This window comes from Diceros bicornis, chromosome 34, assembly GCF_020826845.1.
Source record: "Diceros bicornis minor isolate mBicDic1 chromosome 34, mDicBic1.mat.cur, whole genome shotgun sequence".
In the NCBI taxonomy this organism is placed as follows: domain Eukaryota; kingdom Metazoa; phylum Chordata; class Mammalia; order Perissodactyla; family Rhinocerotidae; genus Diceros; species Diceros bicornis.
This window is the reverse complement of record NC_080773.1, coordinates 29237032-29257895: the sequence shown is the minus strand read 5'-3', so window position 1 is coordinate 29257895 and position 20864 is coordinate 29237032. Positions and strand designations below refer to the sequence as shown.

Here is a 20864-nt window from a genome sequence, read left to right as displayed (position 1 = left end):
GATTGCTCAGAACTCATTTTCTCCAGGTGACCCTTTTTCATGTTTTTCAGGCCTAATAACTATTTTTAATTTCATATTTTTTAAATATTTTTCTAGAAAAGAGAAATTAAATGCTTGGGTTTGATTAAACCCATGAACGAGAAGCTTCTCCTGCTCAAGAATATGAAAGGCAATCTGGAATTAGAACAGAGCCTTTCTACTGTTCTATCCAGGCCACCACTTACACCCAGCTCTGCTCACTGAAGTCAGACCTCTTCAGGGTAACTTGGTAAACTTTCTCCCCCTCTGAGCCTCAGTGCCCCCACCTGTAACATGGAGATGATAGAGTAGGCCAGGAATTCTGAGTCTGAACAAATGGGATCCCTGAAATGATTTTCGGAATTGGGCATGTGTCTGCATTTGGCAGTTCTCTGGGAGATGGTGCCCAGTTATATTTAGAACTTGAAATGTGTCCCAGTCCTCCAAAAAAAGTGAAAACCACTAAGAAGGCAGGGGCAGAGGCTCAGAGAGAGAGACATGCTTCTCTTTCAGCTTCTCTCTCTGTTGGTATCACAGATAAATCTTAAGTTTGATTGTATCATCTTTTGGTATTAAACCCTCATATAGTTTCCCATCACCCTCAGAACAAAAAGTCTGAACTCCTCAGAGTAGCTACTTCAGGAAACCCTGGAGCTTGGTGGCTCTTCAGAATTGTTCCAAATTGAGGGAAGGGACAGGCTTCCATATCCTGCATCAACCAATCATTGAATGCTGGCTGTCTAGGGAAGAGCTAAAAAAAATTGGATGAGGCAGTTTCCTTTGGCTGAGTGCCAAGTGGACAAAGGACAATGCAGTTGCAGCAGAGTGTGTGGGTTTCAGTAGGAGAGGAGGGCTTTCTGGAGAACTGTGTGAAAAACTCACTTGTAGGTCTCTGTATGGAGTTTATTGCCCCTGCTCCCTCCTGTTACAGTGGGCAGCAAAGGGCCGTCTGTCCCCTGTATTGAGGTTCTCCCTATGTGTATACTTGTGGCAGAGGAAGGGGGTGTGTTGATTCTAAGCATTGAACAATGTGTTTTTGTCATACAGAATAATCTAACCTGAGAGTCCCAGAGGAAGAAGAAAGAAAAAGGGAGGAATGGCTCTTTCTAAGGTAAAAGTCATAATCTTAGTTGATTTTTCTGTTTTCTCCTTTCTAAACTGCCGCATTTTGGCCTTACTATTATAGTCTGTCTGTGAAGTATCCTGCCTAAAATGTTGACTCTCACACAAGGCCTTGCCTTCTCATCTCTATGCAGATTCCATCTCATTGTGACCCGTGACCTGGAGCTTAGGAAGAGGCTCCTTTTAGGGGATCATCCTGTGAAGGGTTGTCTACCCAGGCATGGATTGGAGATGGGGAGTAGGCTCTGTGGTGTCAGTGAGGCTGGACAGTAAGGATTGTGTAGGGGACCCCTCTGGATGCCCTTTCAGCTCTATGTAAACCAGGATTAAAACAGACTCCTTAAGTAAGTGATGTATTAACGTGCACAAGTGCCTGGAGACCTCTGGAAAAGAAGACTGATGGGGGAAACTTGCTTTGTCTGATGTTATAAACACTTGAAGTGAATCTGTGTTTCTGACTGCAAAATATTAATACTTTGGAATAGAATATGAAGATCAGAAATAGAAATAAAGAATAGAAAGAGTGTTTTATGACACAATTAGTGTTTAAAAGGTAGAGGCAACCTAATTGTCTAACAGTAAGGGTTCTTTATTCACAGCACATCCATCTCACAAAGACCCTGGTATTCGTTCAGGGACTCTGCTGCAGTAGGTGTTTTAGATAAAAATGGTTAGAATTTAGCCAAGACATAGGAACAGAACTTCCTGTCATCAGAGAGGCTGGGGCCAAACTTTGATTCCACTAATTGTTGTTAAACGTTATACTTTTTTGTATTAAATATTTCATGTGTGTGTTTTTGTGGTTAAGTTCCACACAGTGATGCAGTGTAGAGACTAGGAAGTAAAATATCCCCTGCCCTGTCACATGTTCCACCATCACTTACTATCTCTGTCAGGAACTACTGTTAGTTCTCCTTGGTGCAAATCTTGTAAAAATGCATTTACATATCATAATGTGATTTTAGAAAATATTCTTCGGTAAATGTTTTGTTAAGATTTTTCTGCAAATTTAAATATTGAGATGTCATATGTTTTGGAGTTGTTTTCATGATAGTAAACATAGAGATAACTTGCTTTTTATATCCTCATTGGAACATTCTCTTAATGAAGACACATGGGTAATTTACAGTTTTTCACTGTTGTAAAAAATGCCTTAGGGCTGCTTCTGGCAGGCCGACTTCACTACAGATGTCTGAGGATTTTTCCAGTTGGGCAGTATGACCATGGTTTGCTGGGTTAATGATGGTGTTCCTGAGGAAACACTTACTAAAGAAAGATTTTAAATCAACTATCTTAAACATACTTAGAGAGCTAAGGAAACCATGAACAAAGCGCTAAAGGAAAGTAGGAGAACAATGTTTCCACAAATAGAAAATATCAATAAAGAGGAATTATAGAAAAGGGATGAAATAGAAATTCTGGAGCAGAAAAGTAAAATAACTGAAACTGAAAATTCACTAGTAAGGATGCCAAAAGACCATAAACATGAAAAAGGACAAAGTTGGAGGATTTATAATTCTCAACATCAAACCTTACTACAAACCTAGAATAATCAAAACTGTGGTTCCAGCAGGAGGATGGAAATATAGATCAGAGTGATAGAACTGAGAGTCTGCAAGTAAACCCATCCATGTATAGACAATTTCTTTTTTACAGTGGTGCCAAAAACATTCAATGGGAAAAGAATAGTCTCAACTGGTGCTGGGAGAATTGCATATCCACATGAAAGAGAGTGAAATTGAACCTCTACCTTTTACTATGTAAATAAATCAATTCAAAATAAAGACTAAATATAAGAGCTAAAACTATAACACTCTTAGATGAAAACATAGGGGTAAATCTTGATAGCCTTGGGTTTGGTGGTGTATTTTTAGATACGACACCAAAAGCAAAGAAAGACAAAATAGATAAATTTGCCTCCATCGAAATAAAAAGTGTTTGTGCATTGAAGAACACTGTTACTAAGTGAGAACATAATCTACCAAATGGGAGAAAATATTTGCACATCACATATCTGGTCAGGGTCTAGTATCCAGACTATATGAAGAACTCCCGCAACTCAATAACCAAAGTACAAAGAACTGAATTAAAAAATGGTCGAAGGACTTTAGTAGACATTTCTCCATAGAAGATATACGGTGACCAACGAGCACATGAAAAGATGTTCACTGAAATTTGTCATCAGGAAAATGCAAAATCAAAACCACAATGAGCTATCATTTCACACCCAATAGGATGACTATACTAAAACAGAAAATAACAAGTGTTGGTAGGGATGTGGCGATACTAGAATCCTGATACATTGCTAGTAAAATGGTGTAACCACTGTGAAATACAGTGTGGCAGATCCTTAAAAAATTAAACCATGTGACTTAGTAATTCCACTCCCATGTATATACCCAAAATAATTGAAAACAGGTATTCAGAAACACACTTGTACATGAAAGTTCATAGCAGCCCTATTAAGATTAGCCAAAATGTGGAAATAACCCAAATGTCCATCAAGGGATGAGTGAGTAAATATACTGTGGTATAATTATATAATGCAGTATTATTTGTCCACAAAAAAGGAATGTAATACTGATACACACTACACCATGGATGAACCAAAAACATTCTTCTAAGTGCAAGTAGCCACACACAAAAGGTCACATTTCATTCCATTCTATTAATAGGAAAATATCCAGAATAGGTAAATTCATAGACATGGAAAGCATATTAGTGATTACAAGGGACTGAGGGAGAAGGGGAATGGGAATCAACTGCTTAATGGGTAATGGATTTCCTTTGGGATGATAAAGATGTTTTTGAACTAGAAACAGGTGAGGTTTGTACAACATTGTGAATATACTAAAAGCCACTGAATTGTACCTTAAAATAGCTAACTTTGTTATGTGAATTTCACCTCAGTGACAAATAATAGAGAAATATAACTTGCTCAAAATTATCTTACATGGATCAGTGAGAACACTCCCTCCAGCAGAGTCAATCCTTACGCATGTCTCCTTGTCTCCCTTTGTGTCAAAATAAGAACTTTGTCCCTGTTGACATGGTGAAATGTGCTTTCCTTGCAGGGACGATTGGCCTTCAGAGATGTGGCCATAGAATTCTCTCGGGAGGAGTGGGAATGCCTGGACCCTGCTCAGAGGGCGTTGTACAGTGATGTGATGTTGGAGAACTACAGGAACCTGCTCTCCCTGGGTGAGGATAACTTCCCTTCTGAAGTTAACTACTTTTGTATATCTTTGTGTTTTCCCTTGAGAGTCTCGTGGGAGCCCCTGATTTCCTTGTCTGAGTTTCAAATCCCTGTTCTTGAGAGAGTGATTGAAGCTGTTTGGATTCAGAAAGGAAAGGCTTCCTAGTGTGGCACATGGGCTCTAACTTCCCCTTTCTTCAGAAGTTCTGCACATGTTGTGCTTGGTTAGTGGTGGTTGCAGAACACCAGTAGTCATAAATGATCTTATGGGATTACTTATGATTACATAAGTAATCTTATGGGAAATTTTAAAAAATATCTGATTCTGTGGTTCTACCCTTGTACTTTGGATTCAGTAGTTCTTGGGAGAGAGCTAGATACCTGCATGCTTAAAATAACCCCTTAGCATTCAGAAGGAAGCAATCACCTGACTGATTTTTGAAATACTTCTCTAGACCCGTCTATAATGTCCTCTCTTACTGAACAAAGAGCGGAGAGCTGGGAAAAGTATAGCACATCAGGTTCTTTTTTTCTTTGTAAGTTGAAATCTCTCTTGAGCACAATATTATCTCCATTTTGGAGCAAGGGAAACAGCCCTGGACTCTGAAGAGTGAAGGGAGAATAGGAAAAAATGCAGATAGATGGGAATGTATGGAGGTATGAACACAAGTAAGAGCTCAGATGGGCACAGAGTGAGCTGCTCCATTAAATATTGTTTGGGAAACTCTCCTCAGCTGGGAAAGATCTGTGGGAAAATAAAAGTTTATTTCTTATAAACTCTCAAAGGAAATCTCTCCCCTGCCAACACCAACACACACACACACACACTACTGTGTTATTCAAATGTGTAAAAGTTTAAAATCACACTCTACCATGATGGTCCGTCTCCTGCAGAGGCAGGCAAAGATTTATCATGACATTCAACACTAATATCTGGCCCCTCTGACCACTTTGGTCCCTTGGTTTGAGGGAGACCAAGATGGCTGTCTCTATGGAGTCTTCTTTCCCCTTGATCTCTCTTGCTTCTCAGTCCATAGAGATCAGAGCTGAGGCCTCTGTAGTCCTGACCTATTCAGTTTGCATTCACATTTTGTGTCCTTGGGAGATCTTCTCTGGCGATAGACAGACAAAATAGCTGCTGTTCCATAGTGTCTGGGGTTCCATGAAACTCCCTGGGCTGTGTCAAGCCCTGCCTGCCTGTTTAGGCCCCTCAGCCATCTCGTCAGTTCTCTTTTTGCCACACGTGTGGAAAGAGCAATAGGATTTGAGATTGTTGTTACTGAGCAGTAATATAAAGACTAGACATTGAGATCCTCTCTTTGGTCCCCATTGCTACATGGGAGTATATCTCAGTCTTGCAGGCACTCACCCCGCAGACTGTAGGCACATTACACAGCCCCTTCTCCAGAACCCCACAAAACCTGACTCTCTGATTTTACTCCCATACCTTATATTTTTCTCCCTCTTTCTGCTGTGTCAAGGAACATAGAAAGACTTTGGTCTTCCTGATTTCTTATTCTCCTCTAAGATCTTGCCTCTGAAACTTGCTTTTGAAATACACATTCTAAGGGTCTGAAGTTTCATCCTCTTTTTCTGCTGTGATAACCCACCTTTAGGTGATGGACAACTTCTGGTGGACTCTCCCGTGGAGGGTGTTTACTGGGTAACAGAAAATTCTTGAAGGAGAGCACTGATTAATATGTTACAGTATTATCCTGCTGCATACAGAAGTGCCTATTGAACCCCCGGGGAGAGTGGTCAGCATGTCCCGGGATACTGACATAGAAAGTATTGGGAGAGCCTAACTGATAAGTGCCTCCAGTTGTCTTTCTGCTTTTTTTGGAATTTAACAATGCCTCCCTAAGGCAGTGTGACATAGTTGATCAGATAATATGATCATCTCCTGTGAGCCCACAATAAAAGGTGTAGTAACTTAACTAAAGAAAACGCTGTCCAGGTTCACAACCTAGTATCTATGAGACTATTGACTAAACCACTGTGTATGCCACATTGTTTATCCCCTGTGTGTGCTCTTGTTCATTCACCCTCAACAAATACAATTTTGACACATCCTATTGAGGAAGTTCATAAAGTCGAATAATGCCTACATTTTTTAAGTCTACTGTAATTTCTTTTGTTTAAGCCACTGTCATCTTGCTAATTTCATTGTTATAAATAACATTTTTTATTTGTTTAATTACCAGTTCCATATTTTTGATGATATCCATAGTGTTCTTTGTTTTACATTTGCAATTGGTGAGGTCATGGAATGAAGACTTTTATATATTTTATAGAATTTCTTTCTTGAGTGTTTATGACTCAACATTTCCCCAAAACCTGTGTAACCTCCAGAATTTTTTCTTTTTTCATTTTCTTTGTGAGGAAGATCAGCCCTGATCTCTTTTTTGCTGAGGAAGATTGGCCCTGGGCTAACATCCATGCCCATCTTCCTCTACTTTATATGGGACACCACCACAGCATGACATGACAAGCGGTGCGTCAGTGCACGCCTGGGATCCGAACCAGTGAACCCTGAGCTGCTGCAGCAGAGTGCACGCACTTAACTGCTGTGGCACTGGGCCGGCCCCAGAGTTTTTTTGAAAAGATAGTCTTAGTTGTTCTTTTTACTTCTGTTTCATATTACTTCATACCTGCTATTAACGTACACTTTCATTTTGTAGTAGACTATTTTTTCAAGCAGTTTTAGTTTCACACAAAAATTGAGCAAAAGGTAGAGATTTCCCATATATTTCGTACCTCCACACTTGTAGACCCTCTCCATTATCAACATCCCACACCAGTGTGCTACATTTGATACCATTCATGAACCTACACTGACACCTCATTATCACCCAAAGTCCATCTTTACCTTAAGAGTTCACTCTTGGTGTTGTGCATTCCATGGGTTGGTCCAATATGTAATGACACATATCTTACAGAGTAATTTCACTGACCTAAAAATCCTCTGCTCCACCTAGTCATCTCTCCCTCCCTCGTAACCCATGCAACCACCGATCTCTTTTGTCTCCATATTTTTGCCTTTTCCAGAATGGCATATACTTGGAATCAAATAGTAGATAGCCTTTTCAGATTATCTTCCTTCACCTAGTAATGTGCATTTAAGTTTCCTCCATTTCTTTTCATGGCTTAATAGCTCATTTCTTTTTAGTGCTGACTCATATTTCCATTGTCTGTATGTACCATAGTTTATTTATCCATTCACCACCTTAAGGACATCTTGGTAGTTTCCAAGTTTTGCAGATTATGGTTAAAGGTGCTGTAAACATTCACATGCAACTTTTTGTGTGGGCGTAAGTTTTTTATCTCATTTGGGTAAATACCAAGAAGCATGATTACTAAATTGTATTATAAGAGTATGCTTAGTTTTGTAAGAAACTGCAAACTGTGTTCCAATTTGGCTCTACCATTTTGCATTCCCACCAGCAACGAAAGAGTTCTTGTTGGTCCACATCCTCATCAGTGGTTGGTGGTGTCATTGTTTTACGTTTTGACCACTGTCTTAATTGTACAGTTGCATCTCATTTTTACACTTTTTTAGCTTAAATCTATTGCTTTTTTTTTTTTTTTTGGTGAGGAACATTGGCCCTGAGCTAACATCCATTGCCAATCTTCCTCTTTTTGCTTGAGGAAGATTGTCCTTGAGCTAACATCCGTGCCAGTCTTCCTCTATTTTGTATGTGGGACACCACCACAGTGTGGCTTGATGAGTGGTGTGTAGGTCCATACCTGGGATCCAAACCCATGAACGCTGGTCCGCCAAAGCAGAGCTCACGAACTTAACCTCTACATCACCGGGCTGGCTCCTCTATTGCATGTTTTAAACTGAGAATTTTTGATACCTTAAAAACACATTTTAGATTAAGTTAGTGTCTTAGTCACAGAAATACCACTCAATTGGTTTGCCATAGGTTTTTATATACGATACTTGGCTTTTTCCATATATATTTACTTTTATAAAAATAACTTCTGAATTTTATCTTAAATGCACTGAATTTTTTTCTTGCTACAAATAATTTATTCTAATAATTATTCTCCCTGTCTAGATTGTCATGCATGTCTTGATATACTAACCTCATCTTCCAATATCTCATTTCATTTAGTAGAAATCTTAGGCAATTTTTTACACTCTGTGGTTTCCTCGTTACTCCAGTTTCTGACACTTGTGTTTCCAGACAATTTCTTAAGCTCTTGGAATTGCATATTTCAATTAATGTATGAAGCCTGTTTTGTTCCCTGTCCTCCTTTTCAGTGAATTGCGTAAAAAGTCACCTGGTCCTTATTGACGCACATCCCATTGCTGTCCTAATATTCTGCCTATTATTGGCTGCTTATAGACCTCTGCCATGGATTGCCATGGCACTGCCAAAAATTGCTTCTAGAGTTACATGCTGCTACTGACTGCCCCTCCATATCAACAGTTGTGTGCTCTATGTCATTTAGTAATGTTCCTTAAGGGTATTATTTTCTGATGATGTTTATGAAATCAGAAATCATTCACTTTTAATCAATACTAATTTCTATTGATTCTTAATGATAACTATCTACTACTGCACATAGTAAGAGCACTTTTCAGCTGATATCTTTTATATGTTTTGAATTGTAATGTCAAAAGATCCAAGGGTATGATTTCAAATAATTAAAAAATTCTAGCAAAAAAATACTCTTATTTTTATATAACAAACAAGGACACTTGGACTAACAAATCTGATGTGTCAAAATTGATAAATTTCTATTTTTAAAAATATATAATATAGTTCATAAGTTATGTTTTACCAAATATAATCACATTCCTGAAGAGTTGAAACCTTGGGGAAAGCCTCCTGCTAACTTTGTTTCCACCATACAGCCTCTATGCCCCCAGTCAGAGGTCATCATCTAGCACCCATGGTCACCCTCCATTGCTGGACCCTTGAGAGGGTTTTATTGCATCCACATATGTTTGTACAGAGTGAGTTCATCCTTTCTCCTCTTGATGGCCATTTTCAGCTTTTTGCTTTTGGGTCTTACTGAGAACAATCTTGTACATGTGTTCTGGAAGATATGTTTGACTAAGTATATGCATAGAAATTTAATTCTTGGGCTATTTAGTTTGATCCTTTTTAGAGCAAATACTGGAGTAAATCTACATTCTTCCCGTAACACCACACTGTCTCCCTTTTTGATCTCTTCCTTGTTTGCCTCATCCCCAAAGTATAGTTCCTACAGAATGAGTCAGTATTATGTGTCTTGCTAAATGAGTTCCTCTCTTTTTCCAAGGTGAGGATTTTAACTGCCATACCACAATCATATTTTCATAGATTTGCAAGCACAAGCACTGATCCCACATTGCCCATTACTCCCTTCCCTTCACTTTTCCTGTTCTAATTCCCAGTCCTGGCCTTGCCACAGATCTTTCATTGTTCTAAAAGAACTCTACTGGTACCTCCATGTGTCTTGATTGTGAGCACCTGTGCACCCCAGTATCCACGGGGCTGGCTCTCCTGCACACTGCATACATTGCATAAGGAAAGACCCCTACTCCTACACATGACAGCTTGTTCAGGACAGCAACATGCTCTAGTCACTGCACCAACATGTGCAGGACATGATGACTCATGCTGTCATCTGGGAATAGAGAGACAGTCACACTGTAGGTGACACAACTCAGGTCCTGTATCTCCCTTGAAACATTTCTTCCTAAGCTCTTGGTATTTGCTATGACCTGTTGTCATCTGTATGCCTGGATGGGCACTGGTGCTTAATGCTTATGAACATGCCATCTTAGTCTTCACACTCAGGCTCAAATCCTGGCTCTTGAGTTTGCTTTCTGTGTGACTTAGGGATAGATATATAAACCTCATGGACCATTTTTTTATATTAAAAATTGTAATGATTTACCTCAAGAATAGCTAAATAAGTTAATGCTGTTAGAGAGCTTAAAATATTGTATGGCATGTAGTAAGGACTGAAAAGTTACCTTTAGTTAATAAGATATGTCAATTTTCTGTCTTATTTATTATGATATTGACCTTGGCCTGCGTTATATCTTGTATGTTTTCTTACTGTAATTTTTCCATATTAATGTTTTCTCTGACCTTAGATAATAAATTTTGAAAGCACATCCTATATACTATCTGTATTTTTGAACTTACAACTGGATAATTAAATGATGCTCCATAGTTAGAGAGTTGATCTGTGTACTGGCTATTATATAACTGCAGGCATGAAATCATAATTGAGATTTCAGATAATCTACCCTAATTCTTAATCTTTATAATAATGTGTGTTTACCTGAAACCGATATTCCAAAATTCACTGATTCTCAACATATTTTTCTTTTTTCCTATTGTGTGCCCCTTCTGGAATGTAAATTCTTTCTTTAGCTCTTTAGGAAGAATTCTTTAGAATTCCGGAGGCTATTAGTTTGTATAACTGTGGTTACTTATTTTTTTGTGTGTGTGAGGAAGACTGGCTCTGAGCTAACATCCATTGCCAGTCCTCCTCCTCTTGCTGAGGAAGATTAGCCCTGAGCTAGCATCTGTGCCCATCTTCTCTATTTTGTATATGGGATGCCACCACAGCATGACTTAATGAGTACTGCATCAGTCTGCGCCCAGGACCCAAACCTGTGAGCCCTGGGCTGCCAAAGCAGAGTGTGTGAACCTAACCACTACACCACCAGGCTGGCCCCTAACTGTAGTTACTTATTAATGTACCTGCTAGATTTATCATGGGTTACTAAAATGTTACTAACACAGTACTATCAAAAATCTGTATATCACAATAATAATATACAATTTTTTTAGTATCTTTTTTCTTGCATCATATCAACACATGTTATTAAACACAGGTTTTTGTGTGTGTGTGAGGAAGATCAACCCTGAGCTAACATCCGTTGCCAATCCTCCTCTTTTTTGTTTTTTTTTTTTTGCTGAGGAAGATTGGCCCTGGGCTAACATCCATGCCCATCTTCCTCTACTTTATATGGGATGCCGCCACAGCATGGCTTGACAAGTGGTCCGTCAGTGCACACCCGGGATCTGAACCTGCGAACCCTGGGCTGCCGAAGTGGAGCATGCGCACTTAACCACTTGAGCCACCAGGCCAGCCCCAATACACATATTAGTAAATGCACATTATTATAAAGAATAAGGAGTGGGGAAGACAGTCTGAAATCTCGATTATAATTTCATGCTTGCAGTTATATGGTAGTACATAAATCAATTCCCTATCTATCGAGTATATTTAATTCTCCAGTTATATGGACAAAAAATATGTATAGTGTATATCATGTGCTTTGAAAATTTAGGTTTTTTTTTGTGTGTGTGAGGAGATCAGCCCTGTGCTAACATCTGCCAATCCTCCTCTTTTTTTGCTGAGGAAGACTGGCCCTGGGCTAGCATCCGTGCCCATCTTCCTCCACTTTATATGGGGCGCTGCCACAGCATGGCTTGCCAAGCAGTGCGTCCGTGCATGCCAGGGATCCGAACCTGCAAACCCTGGGCTGCCGCAGCAGAGCACGTGCACCTAACCACTTGCGCCACCGGGCCGGCCCCTTCTTTGAAAATTTAGGATCAAAGGTCAGATAAGACATTAATACAGAAAAAATTATTTAAAAATTCTTAAAATCTGTGTATCACAATAGTATTTGAGGACCATGCTTTAGAAACTTTATGACTATGTTCATTATAAGTATTATTTTTTGTGTAATTATGTAATTCAATGTAAAATATTTATTTTCCATCTCTATTTAATAGGAAGCCTTTCTGCTGGATTTGGAATAAAGGAATTATCACCAAGAGGGGACATTGATAAAGGAGAATTATACCATCTAGAGATATTGGAAAGAAATGAAAGCCATGGCATCAAGGATTTTGACCTCAGGGAAATCTTGGAGAATATGCATGAGCATGAGAATAAATGGGGATATGATGTAAGAAATTACACAGGAGTCCCTTTGACTCATAACAAAAATCTCACTTGTAGAATAGATCAAAAACAAAATAAATCCTCAATTAATTTTCCTCAAAAGCAGAATGTTTCTGTAAGAAATAATACATACCAATATTTCATGCATGACAAACCATTTATGAGGAGTTTGTTAAAACTAAAAAATAACATGAGCGAGGCTGGAAACAAGTATATGAAGTGTTTGGAAAACGGAACTGGATTAAGTTGGCAGGCACATCTGGCTGAACTGCAGAGATTTCAAACTGAGGAAAAAATTTATGAATACAGTCAAGTTGAGAAGTCTGTCAACAATGGTTCCTCAGTTTCACCACTGCGAAGAATTCCTCCTAGTGTCAGAAATATTTGTAATAAATATAGGAAGATTGTAAAATATCCTTTGTTACCTACACAATATGGAAAAACACACACTACAGAAAAGTCTTACAAATGTAATGAGTGTGGGAAGGTTTTTAGCAAAAACTCAAACCTCATGAATCATGAGAGAATTCATTCTGGACAGAGACCTTACAAATGTAATGAGTGTGGCAAAGCTTTTAATCAGTGCTCGAACTTTACTAGACATCAGAGAGTCCATACAGGAGAGAAACCATATAAATGTAAGGTATGTGGCAAGGTTTGTAGTCAAAATTCAAACCTTGCAAGTCATCAGAGAATGCATACTGGAGAGAAACCTTACAAATGCAGTGAATGTGGCAAAGCTTTTAATCAGTCTTCAAAACTTATTCAACATCAGAGAATTCATACTGGTGAGAAACCTTACAAATGCGATGAATGTGGCAAAGCCTTTGCTGAGCGTTCAAGCCTTACGCAGCATAAGAGAATCCATACTGGAGAGAAACCTTACGTGTGTATTGAGTGTGGCAAAGCTTTTAAGCAGTGTTCACACCTCACTAGACATCAGAATATACATCCTGGAGAGAAACCACACAAATGTAATGTGTGCGGCAAGGCTTTTATCCAAAGCTCAAGCCTTATGGAACATCAGAGAATTCATACAGGAGAAAAACGTTACAAATGTAATAAATGTGATAAGGCTTTTATCAAACATTCACACCTTTGGTGTCATGAGAGAACTCATACTGGAGAGAAACCTTACAAATGTAATGAGTGTGGCAAAGCCTTTACAGCACGTTCCAATCTTACTCAACACCAGAAAATTCATACTGGAGAGAAACCTTACAAATGTAGTGAGTGTGGCAAAGCCTTTAATCAGTGCTCAAACCTTACTAGACATCAGAGAGTCCATACAGGAGAGAAACCATATAAATGTAATGTATGTGGCAAGGTCTGTAGTCAAAATTCAAACCTTGCAAGTCATCAGAGAAGGCATACTGGAGAGAAACTTTACAAATGTCATGAGTGTGGCAAAGCCTTTATGGAGCATTCAAATCTTACTCAACATAAGAAAGTCCATACTGGAGAGAAACCTTACAAGTGTAACCAGTGTGGCAAGGCCTTTACCGATAATTCAAATCTTACTCAACATAAGAAAATCCATACTGGAGAGAAACCTTACAAATGTAATGAGTGTGGCAAAGCTTTTATCCAATTTGCAAAACTTACAAGCCATGAGAAAATACATACTAAAAAGAAACATTATAAATCTAATATATGTGGCTATGCTTTTATTCAAAGCTCAAGCTTTGGGGATCATCAGAATTTATAGTAGAAAGAAACCTTACAAATACAATGATTGACACAAAACTTACGCAAGTGTTCAAGCCTTACTCAACATCAGAGACTCCATCATGGAGAGGAACCATGTAAAAGTAATGGGCGTGTCAAAGCCAGTAACCAGGGCTCATACCTCACTTGATATCAGAATATACATCTTTGAGAGAAACCACACAACTGTAATATATGACAAGACTTATCCAAAGTTTAAGCCTTGTGGAACATAGCAGAATTCTTATTAGAAACCTTACGAATGTAAGTTTCATCAGCTTTATCAAAAATGTACACCTTTGTGGTTATGAAAGAATTCATATAAGATGGAAACCATACATATATCTCAAGGTCTTTAAACAATGACCTCAGTATACACCAAGGAATTCATACTGGACAGAAATAGGACAAATGTAAGGAAGGTGATAGATTGTTTAACCACTCCTGTCAATGGAATACATGTAAGAAAATTCATACTAGAGGGAACTATTATTTTAATATTAACCAACCTCAGATGTTAATTTCCACAGTGAATTAAAAATTAAAATTATTTAAAACTCATATGATGTGTGTCCATGGAGCAGGGTCATCTGTGGAAAGGTCTAATTACTTTCAGTTTATAAAATCTTAAGTTATTTGAGGTTTTTTGAAAAGACTACATTATTGATGACTTACAACCTGTAGTTTGAAATCTGTTGATGTTATACTTTGATACATGCTTTTCATTTGTCACCATGATGGTCTCAGGGAAGGGATTGGTAAGATGAAAGGACCTACTTCTTTAGGTGGGGTTTATGGAACTTGGAAAAACTAGAACACTAATTTTAAAGTACAGTATGGTATAAATTTGAGAGCATGGGGAGTGGCAGAGAATAGATGTAAAACTATTATCTAAATTAACGTGTTCTGTGGTCACAGCCCCTTCTATGTATTTGTCGGTATGACGGGGCCTCTGTTGATGGTTGTAGGAAAGGATTGCTGTACTAGATAATCATGAAACAGAAGGGCAAGACTTTGAGAAAATGACGTTTTCCCATGAATAGAATGATGGGTTACTAAGGATGGCATATGTGGTAGAAAGAATGGAGGGGGAAGGATGGTCTCCTCTTTTTAAAGGTTATATGCATTGTATATGATAAATGAATGAAAATTAGTCTTATTTTGAAACTGAAAAGACAAAGTTATAGAGGACAGTTGAATGAAAAGAACCATAGTGACAGTGCTTTTGAAGGATACAAATTTGGCCACTGAAATTGCATTTTTATACCATTTTATATAGAATGTATCATACTTCTCATGTCTCAGTAAGTAAAGTGTAGTCTTTTTTTTTTTTGTAGTCCTGAATGAATCATGTGCCTTCATCAACCCAAGCATATTCTGCCTCATTGGGGCACTTCATAACGAACCCTAATGATACATCATTTGGCTTTCTAGGTTAAATGGCATCTGTAACAATTTCATCCCTTCGTAGATTCAAACAAATTACAATTTTGGAAATATATATTCGTAATTTCAGACTCTCCCCCCTAAAACCTGCCTCCCCATTCATGAATATATAGCATATGATTTCTACATGCCTTTTTTTGTGCTGAAATAAGAACCATGGATTGCACTTTTACATCAAATGAAAATAAAAATATAGTAAGCATATGACAAATATTAGGAAATAAAAGAAAATTTCAGAAATAAGGATAAAAATAACACAATGCCTTTTTTGTGCTTGGAGTACTTAGGTAAATAATTTGAAAAGATCAGTGTTCATGAGTTTCGTCTTAAAAATGAAAATGCACAAGGGATTTTTTTTTTTTTGATAAACTAGAAATTTCATATATTCACTGTTCAACACATTTTTTGTTAGTTTGCACCTGTGCTTACTCTACTGGGACAGGATGGAACCCCACTCAGAATTTAGTTTGGATGTCAAGTCTGATGGCTCCATACACTAAAGTGTTTGGGAATGATTTTTTCACATAATGAGGCTTTCTGAGGAGAGCAGGGTAGACTTCTCATGTTCCAAAAATGGCTAGACAGAGCTAGCAGAATCATGACTGGTTGAGTTATGGTGGATACCAGGTGAGGCTCGGGTGCTGGTACTCATTTGTGGTGTGAACTTACTGCTAGTGGAAAGGGAAGGAGCACTCAGGCTTTATTATTGGCTTGCCCTGCCCAGATGGACAGAATAGGAAGAGGGTGTAGAGAGGCTTAAAGGGTGTCAGTAATCAGGCATCAAAAATGGAATTAGACTCTTTAAAATAAAATTGAAATTTTACTCTTGAAACTTAATGAGTTTCCTCTTAAAAATGAAAATACACAAGGGATTTTTTTTTTTTATAAACTACAAATTTCATATATTCACTGTTCAACACATTTTTTGTTAGTTTGGTTGGGAATGACCACAGTTGTCCTCATGCTAATGATATAGTACATTCCTCTTTCTGATGCACACAGATCCCTTTGCACAATATGATTCTTGAAAGTGTTTGTGAAGTGCTGTTTAGATCAATTGCCTAACATAATCTTAACACTTCATGAAAATGTGTGGACATGTTTATCAGACAATAAATATGATTCAGTAATTTTTCAGAAGAGCCATTTTTGAAAGGCTGTTAATATCTCTATTGGAAGTTATTGTAATAAGCATTACATTTCTTGATTTCTCAACCATAGTAAAATTCCATTTTGTTAATCATATTTTTATTATTTTTTGAAATACTGTTTAGCCCAATTTATATATTATATTACATATCTTTCTTTTTGCTTCAGTGAAAAACCTGGAGGATACATAAATGAAGGGTTGTTTTCAGATTTGTGTGGCATGAAAACGTATGTAGAGGAGTGATGGATGCAAAGTATGTGTTCTGTAAACATGAAGAAAGAGTGTCCTTACATTTCAAGTTCAGTGAGAGAGTTGGAATGTCTCATAACGTGGAAGCAAGAGACCTGTTGCTAATGTGCAAGTGTATCACTAGGATTTAGGAAACATGATATGTTAATTTTACCTTTAAATGTATTTCTCCAATTCCTCCCCTTCTTACTATTACCATTGCCATCATCATTATTCTTCCATTATTAAAATGGAAACTGGAACTCATCTCCAATGCCTTGTAGACTGGTCAGTAGATCAGAACTATTTTCTAAATTTAATATGGAGAAATTAGGGTTTTATTGAGATATAATTTACATACAACAATTCACACTTAAATGTACAATACAGAGGGATTTATTATACAGTCATGCTCTTCATAATGATATTTTGGTCAACAATGGACCACACATACAATGGTGATCCCATAAGATTAGTACCATATAGCCTAGGTGTGTAGTAGCCTATACCATCTAGGTTTGTGTAAGTACACACAGTGTACTTACTGTTCACACAGTGAAACTGTGTTCACACAGTGAAGCTGCCTAGTGACACTTATCAGAATGTATCCCTGTTGTTAAGCAATGCGTGACTGTATTTACAATGTTGTACAACTGCAATATTTTTTCTCACCTCCCCTAAAATAACTCCATACCCTTTAGCAGTTATTCCCTACTCCACATACCCCCCCCAACCACAAGCAAATTATAAGCTCCTTTCTGTCTCTATGGGTGTGACTATTGTGAGCATTTCATATAAATTAATTCATACAATATGTGGCCTTATTGCTTCCTTCTTTCAGTTAGCATAATGTTTTCAAAGTTATCTGTGTTGTGACATTTATCAGTGCTTCATAACTTTTTAGTGCTGAGTAATATTCCACAGTTAGTTTACCCACTCACTTGATGGAGCTTTGGGTTCTTTCCACATTTTGGCTATTATAAGAAACGATTCTAGGGACAGTCTTTTACAAAATGTTTTTGAGGATATATGTTTTCATTTTTCCTTGGTATATTTGTAAAAGTGAAATTGCTGGGTATGATATTGTGATTTATGAGAAATATATATTTGGTCATTCAGGTGAGTAATGCATTACTTCCACTCACAGCCTATTTGGCAGAACTGGTCTCATGGCCTTCGGTGTGCTTTATATGCCACATTTTGTAGTAATTCAGATATGTGAAGAAAATGTAACTCTACGTGGGAAGGTGGCAAACTTTTTATATAAAGGGGCAGATGGTAAATATTTTATTCTTTGTAGGCCATACTGTTTCTGTTGCAGCTATTCTACTCTGGCCTTGTTGGATCAACAGTACCTAAACATGGGTGTGGCTGTATTCCAATTAAAGATCATTTAAAAACAGATGATAGGGTGTATTTGGCTCATGTTCTTAGAACCCTGATCTACACAGAGGAATGTAGAGCACCAGAAATAGTAACTACATGGGTAAATTAAAAATGTCTTTCTTATTTTTAAATCTCTTTAAAATATAATTGTTTAAAAAACGAACAATCTACAGTCATGTATCGCTTAACGACAGGGATATGTTCTGAGAGATGTGTCATTAGGTGATTTCATCTTTGTGCAAACATCATAGAGTGTACTTACACAAACCTAGATGGTATAGCCTACTACACACGTAAGCTATATGGTATAGCCTATTGCTCCTATGCTGCAAGCCTGTACAGCATGGTATTATACTGAATACTGTAGACAATTATAACACAAAGATACAGTAAAAATATGGTGTAAAAGATAAAAAATGGTACACCTGTAGAGGGCACTTAGCATGAATGGAGCTTGCAGGACTGGAAGTTGCTCTGGGTGAGTCAGTGAGTGAGTGGTGAGTAAATGTGAAGGCCTAGGACATTACACTACTGTAGATTTTATAAACACTGTACACTTATTCTACACTAAATTTATAAATATTTTTCTTCAATAATAAACTTACTGTAACCTTTTTAATTTATATTTTTTCTAATTTTTAAACTTTTTAACTAGTAAAAACACTTAGCTTAAAACACTGATACATTGTTTAGCTGTACAAAAATATTCTCTTTCTTTATATCCTTGTTCTATATGACTGGCAGTGCAGTAGGTTTGTTTACACCAGCATTGCCGCAAACATGAGTAATGCCTTGTGTTACAATGACGATGACATCACTAGGCAGTAGGAAATTTTTGTCTCCATTATAATCTTAGAGGCCACCATTGTATATCCGGTCTGTCATTGACTGAAATGTCAGTATGCTGTGTATGACTATAGTATGGGGTTATAGCATATATAAAAGTAAAATCTATGATAATGATAGCACAGAGCAGGCGTGGAGAAATGGAAGCAGACATGTGCAAGAGTCTGATGCTCTAAAGAGTATAAAATCACTTGAAGGTAAACTGTGATAAGTTGTATAGTGTAACTTCTAAAATAAACACTGAGAAATTAGTTACAGCTAACACTAATAAACCAAAAAGGGAGATAAAACCCCCCAAAAATTCAGTTATTCCAAAGAAGACAGAAAAAGAGGGAAAAGGGAAGAACAAAGGGGACAATATAAAACCAGTAGCAAGATAATAAATCTACTATAAAATACTCTCTTTAAAAGGAAATGGTTTAAAGACCCCAATTGAAAAGTTAAAATTGTCAATTGGGTTTTTTGTAAGACAGACAACAGTCTGTTTCCTACAAGATATATACTTTAAAAAATAAAGACAAAAACACGGAAAAAAGATAAACTATGTTAACACTATTCAAAATAGAGTGGCTATATTAAGATCAAAGTAGATTAAAGAGCAAATAATATGACCAGAGATAATGAAATATATTTCATAATCATAAAGGGATAAATGTATCAAAATGACATTACAATCATAAAAGCTATGCACCTCGCAGCAGAACTTCAAAATCCCTGAAAAAAACTGACAGGATTGCAATGAAGAATAAACAAATCCACATTTATGGTCAGAGATTTCCATGCCTCTTCTCTCAATAATAGAACAAGTAGACAGAAAATCAATAAGTACTTAGAAGATTCTTTTTTTATATAATTTTTTTTTTTACTTATTCATTTTTTCCCCCAAAGCCACAGTACATAGTTGTATGTCATAGCTGCACATCCTTCTAGTTACTGTACGTGGGACGCAGCCTCAGCATGGCTGGAGAAGCGGTGCATTGGTGCGCGCCTGGGATCCGAACCCGGGACGCCAGCAGCGGGGCACGCGCACCCCAACCGCTAAGCCATGGGGCCGGCCCTAGAAGATTCTAACAATACTATCAATGAATGAAATTGACCTGACATTTACAGGACTCTGAGATAATACAAAATATATATGTCTCTGCCCCCAGTTCCTGGCACAGGACTCTAAAACCCTAGTAATTTCCTAAGTGATAAGAGCACTAGAAGCATATTTTGTTCTATTGAGTTGACGCTAGGTAGCCTCCTGGGTGGCTCCAAGATAGGCCTGGTCACAAGAAAGGCTAAGCCATGATTAAAAGCTTGGAATTTTCAGCTTTAACTCTCATCCCCCAGAGAAAAGAGAAGGGCTAGAAACAGAGTTAATAATTGTGCCTAATGAGGAAACTTTCATAAAACCCCAATTGTATGGGGTTTGGTGAGCATCTAGGCTGGTGAACACATCCATACTGGGAGGGTGATGCACCCCAGCTTCATGAGGACAGAAACTCCTGCACTTGGGACCCTCCCAGCCCTCACCCTATGTATCAGTTCATCTGGCTGTTCATCTGTATCCTTTATCATATCCTTTAATAAGCTGGTAAGCCTAAGTATTTCCCTGAGTTCTGTGAGCCACTCTAGCAAATTAATCAAACCAAAGGAGTGGGCTGTTGGAACCTCTGATCTATAGCCACTTGGTCAGAAACACAGGCGATAACCTGGACTTGTGACTGGCATCTGAAGTGTGTTTGCAGGGGGAGGTCTTGTGGGACTGAGCCCTTAACTTGTGGGATCTGATGCTATCTCCAGGTAGATAGTGTCAGAATTGAGTTAAATTATAGGACATTCAGCTGGTGT

At 37.8% G+C, this 20864-nt stretch overlaps 1 protein-coding gene across 5 annotated transcripts in view; it reads left to right on the top strand.

Annotated features, from left to right (window-relative positions):
- The window catches only part of LOC131397316 (zinc finger protein 677-like), a 47762-nt gene extending 32283 nt beyond the window's left edge, over positions 1-15479 (top strand). For 2 of the 5 annotated variants that reach the window (XM_058530112.1, XM_058530111.1), the window contains exons 2-4: positions 1066-1129; positions 4215-4341; positions 12094-15479. In XM_058530112.1, coding sequence (XP_058386095.1) covers positions 1115-1129; positions 4215-4341; positions 12094-13973 — 2022 coding nt within the window. In that variant the 5' untranslated portion in view covers positions 1066-1114 and the 3' untranslated portion in view covers positions 13974-15479. The other 3 variants (XM_058530113.1, XM_058530114.1, XM_058530116.1) reach the window with 3 other exon arrangements.
- Positions 15480-20864: the final 5385 nt, after the last annotated feature.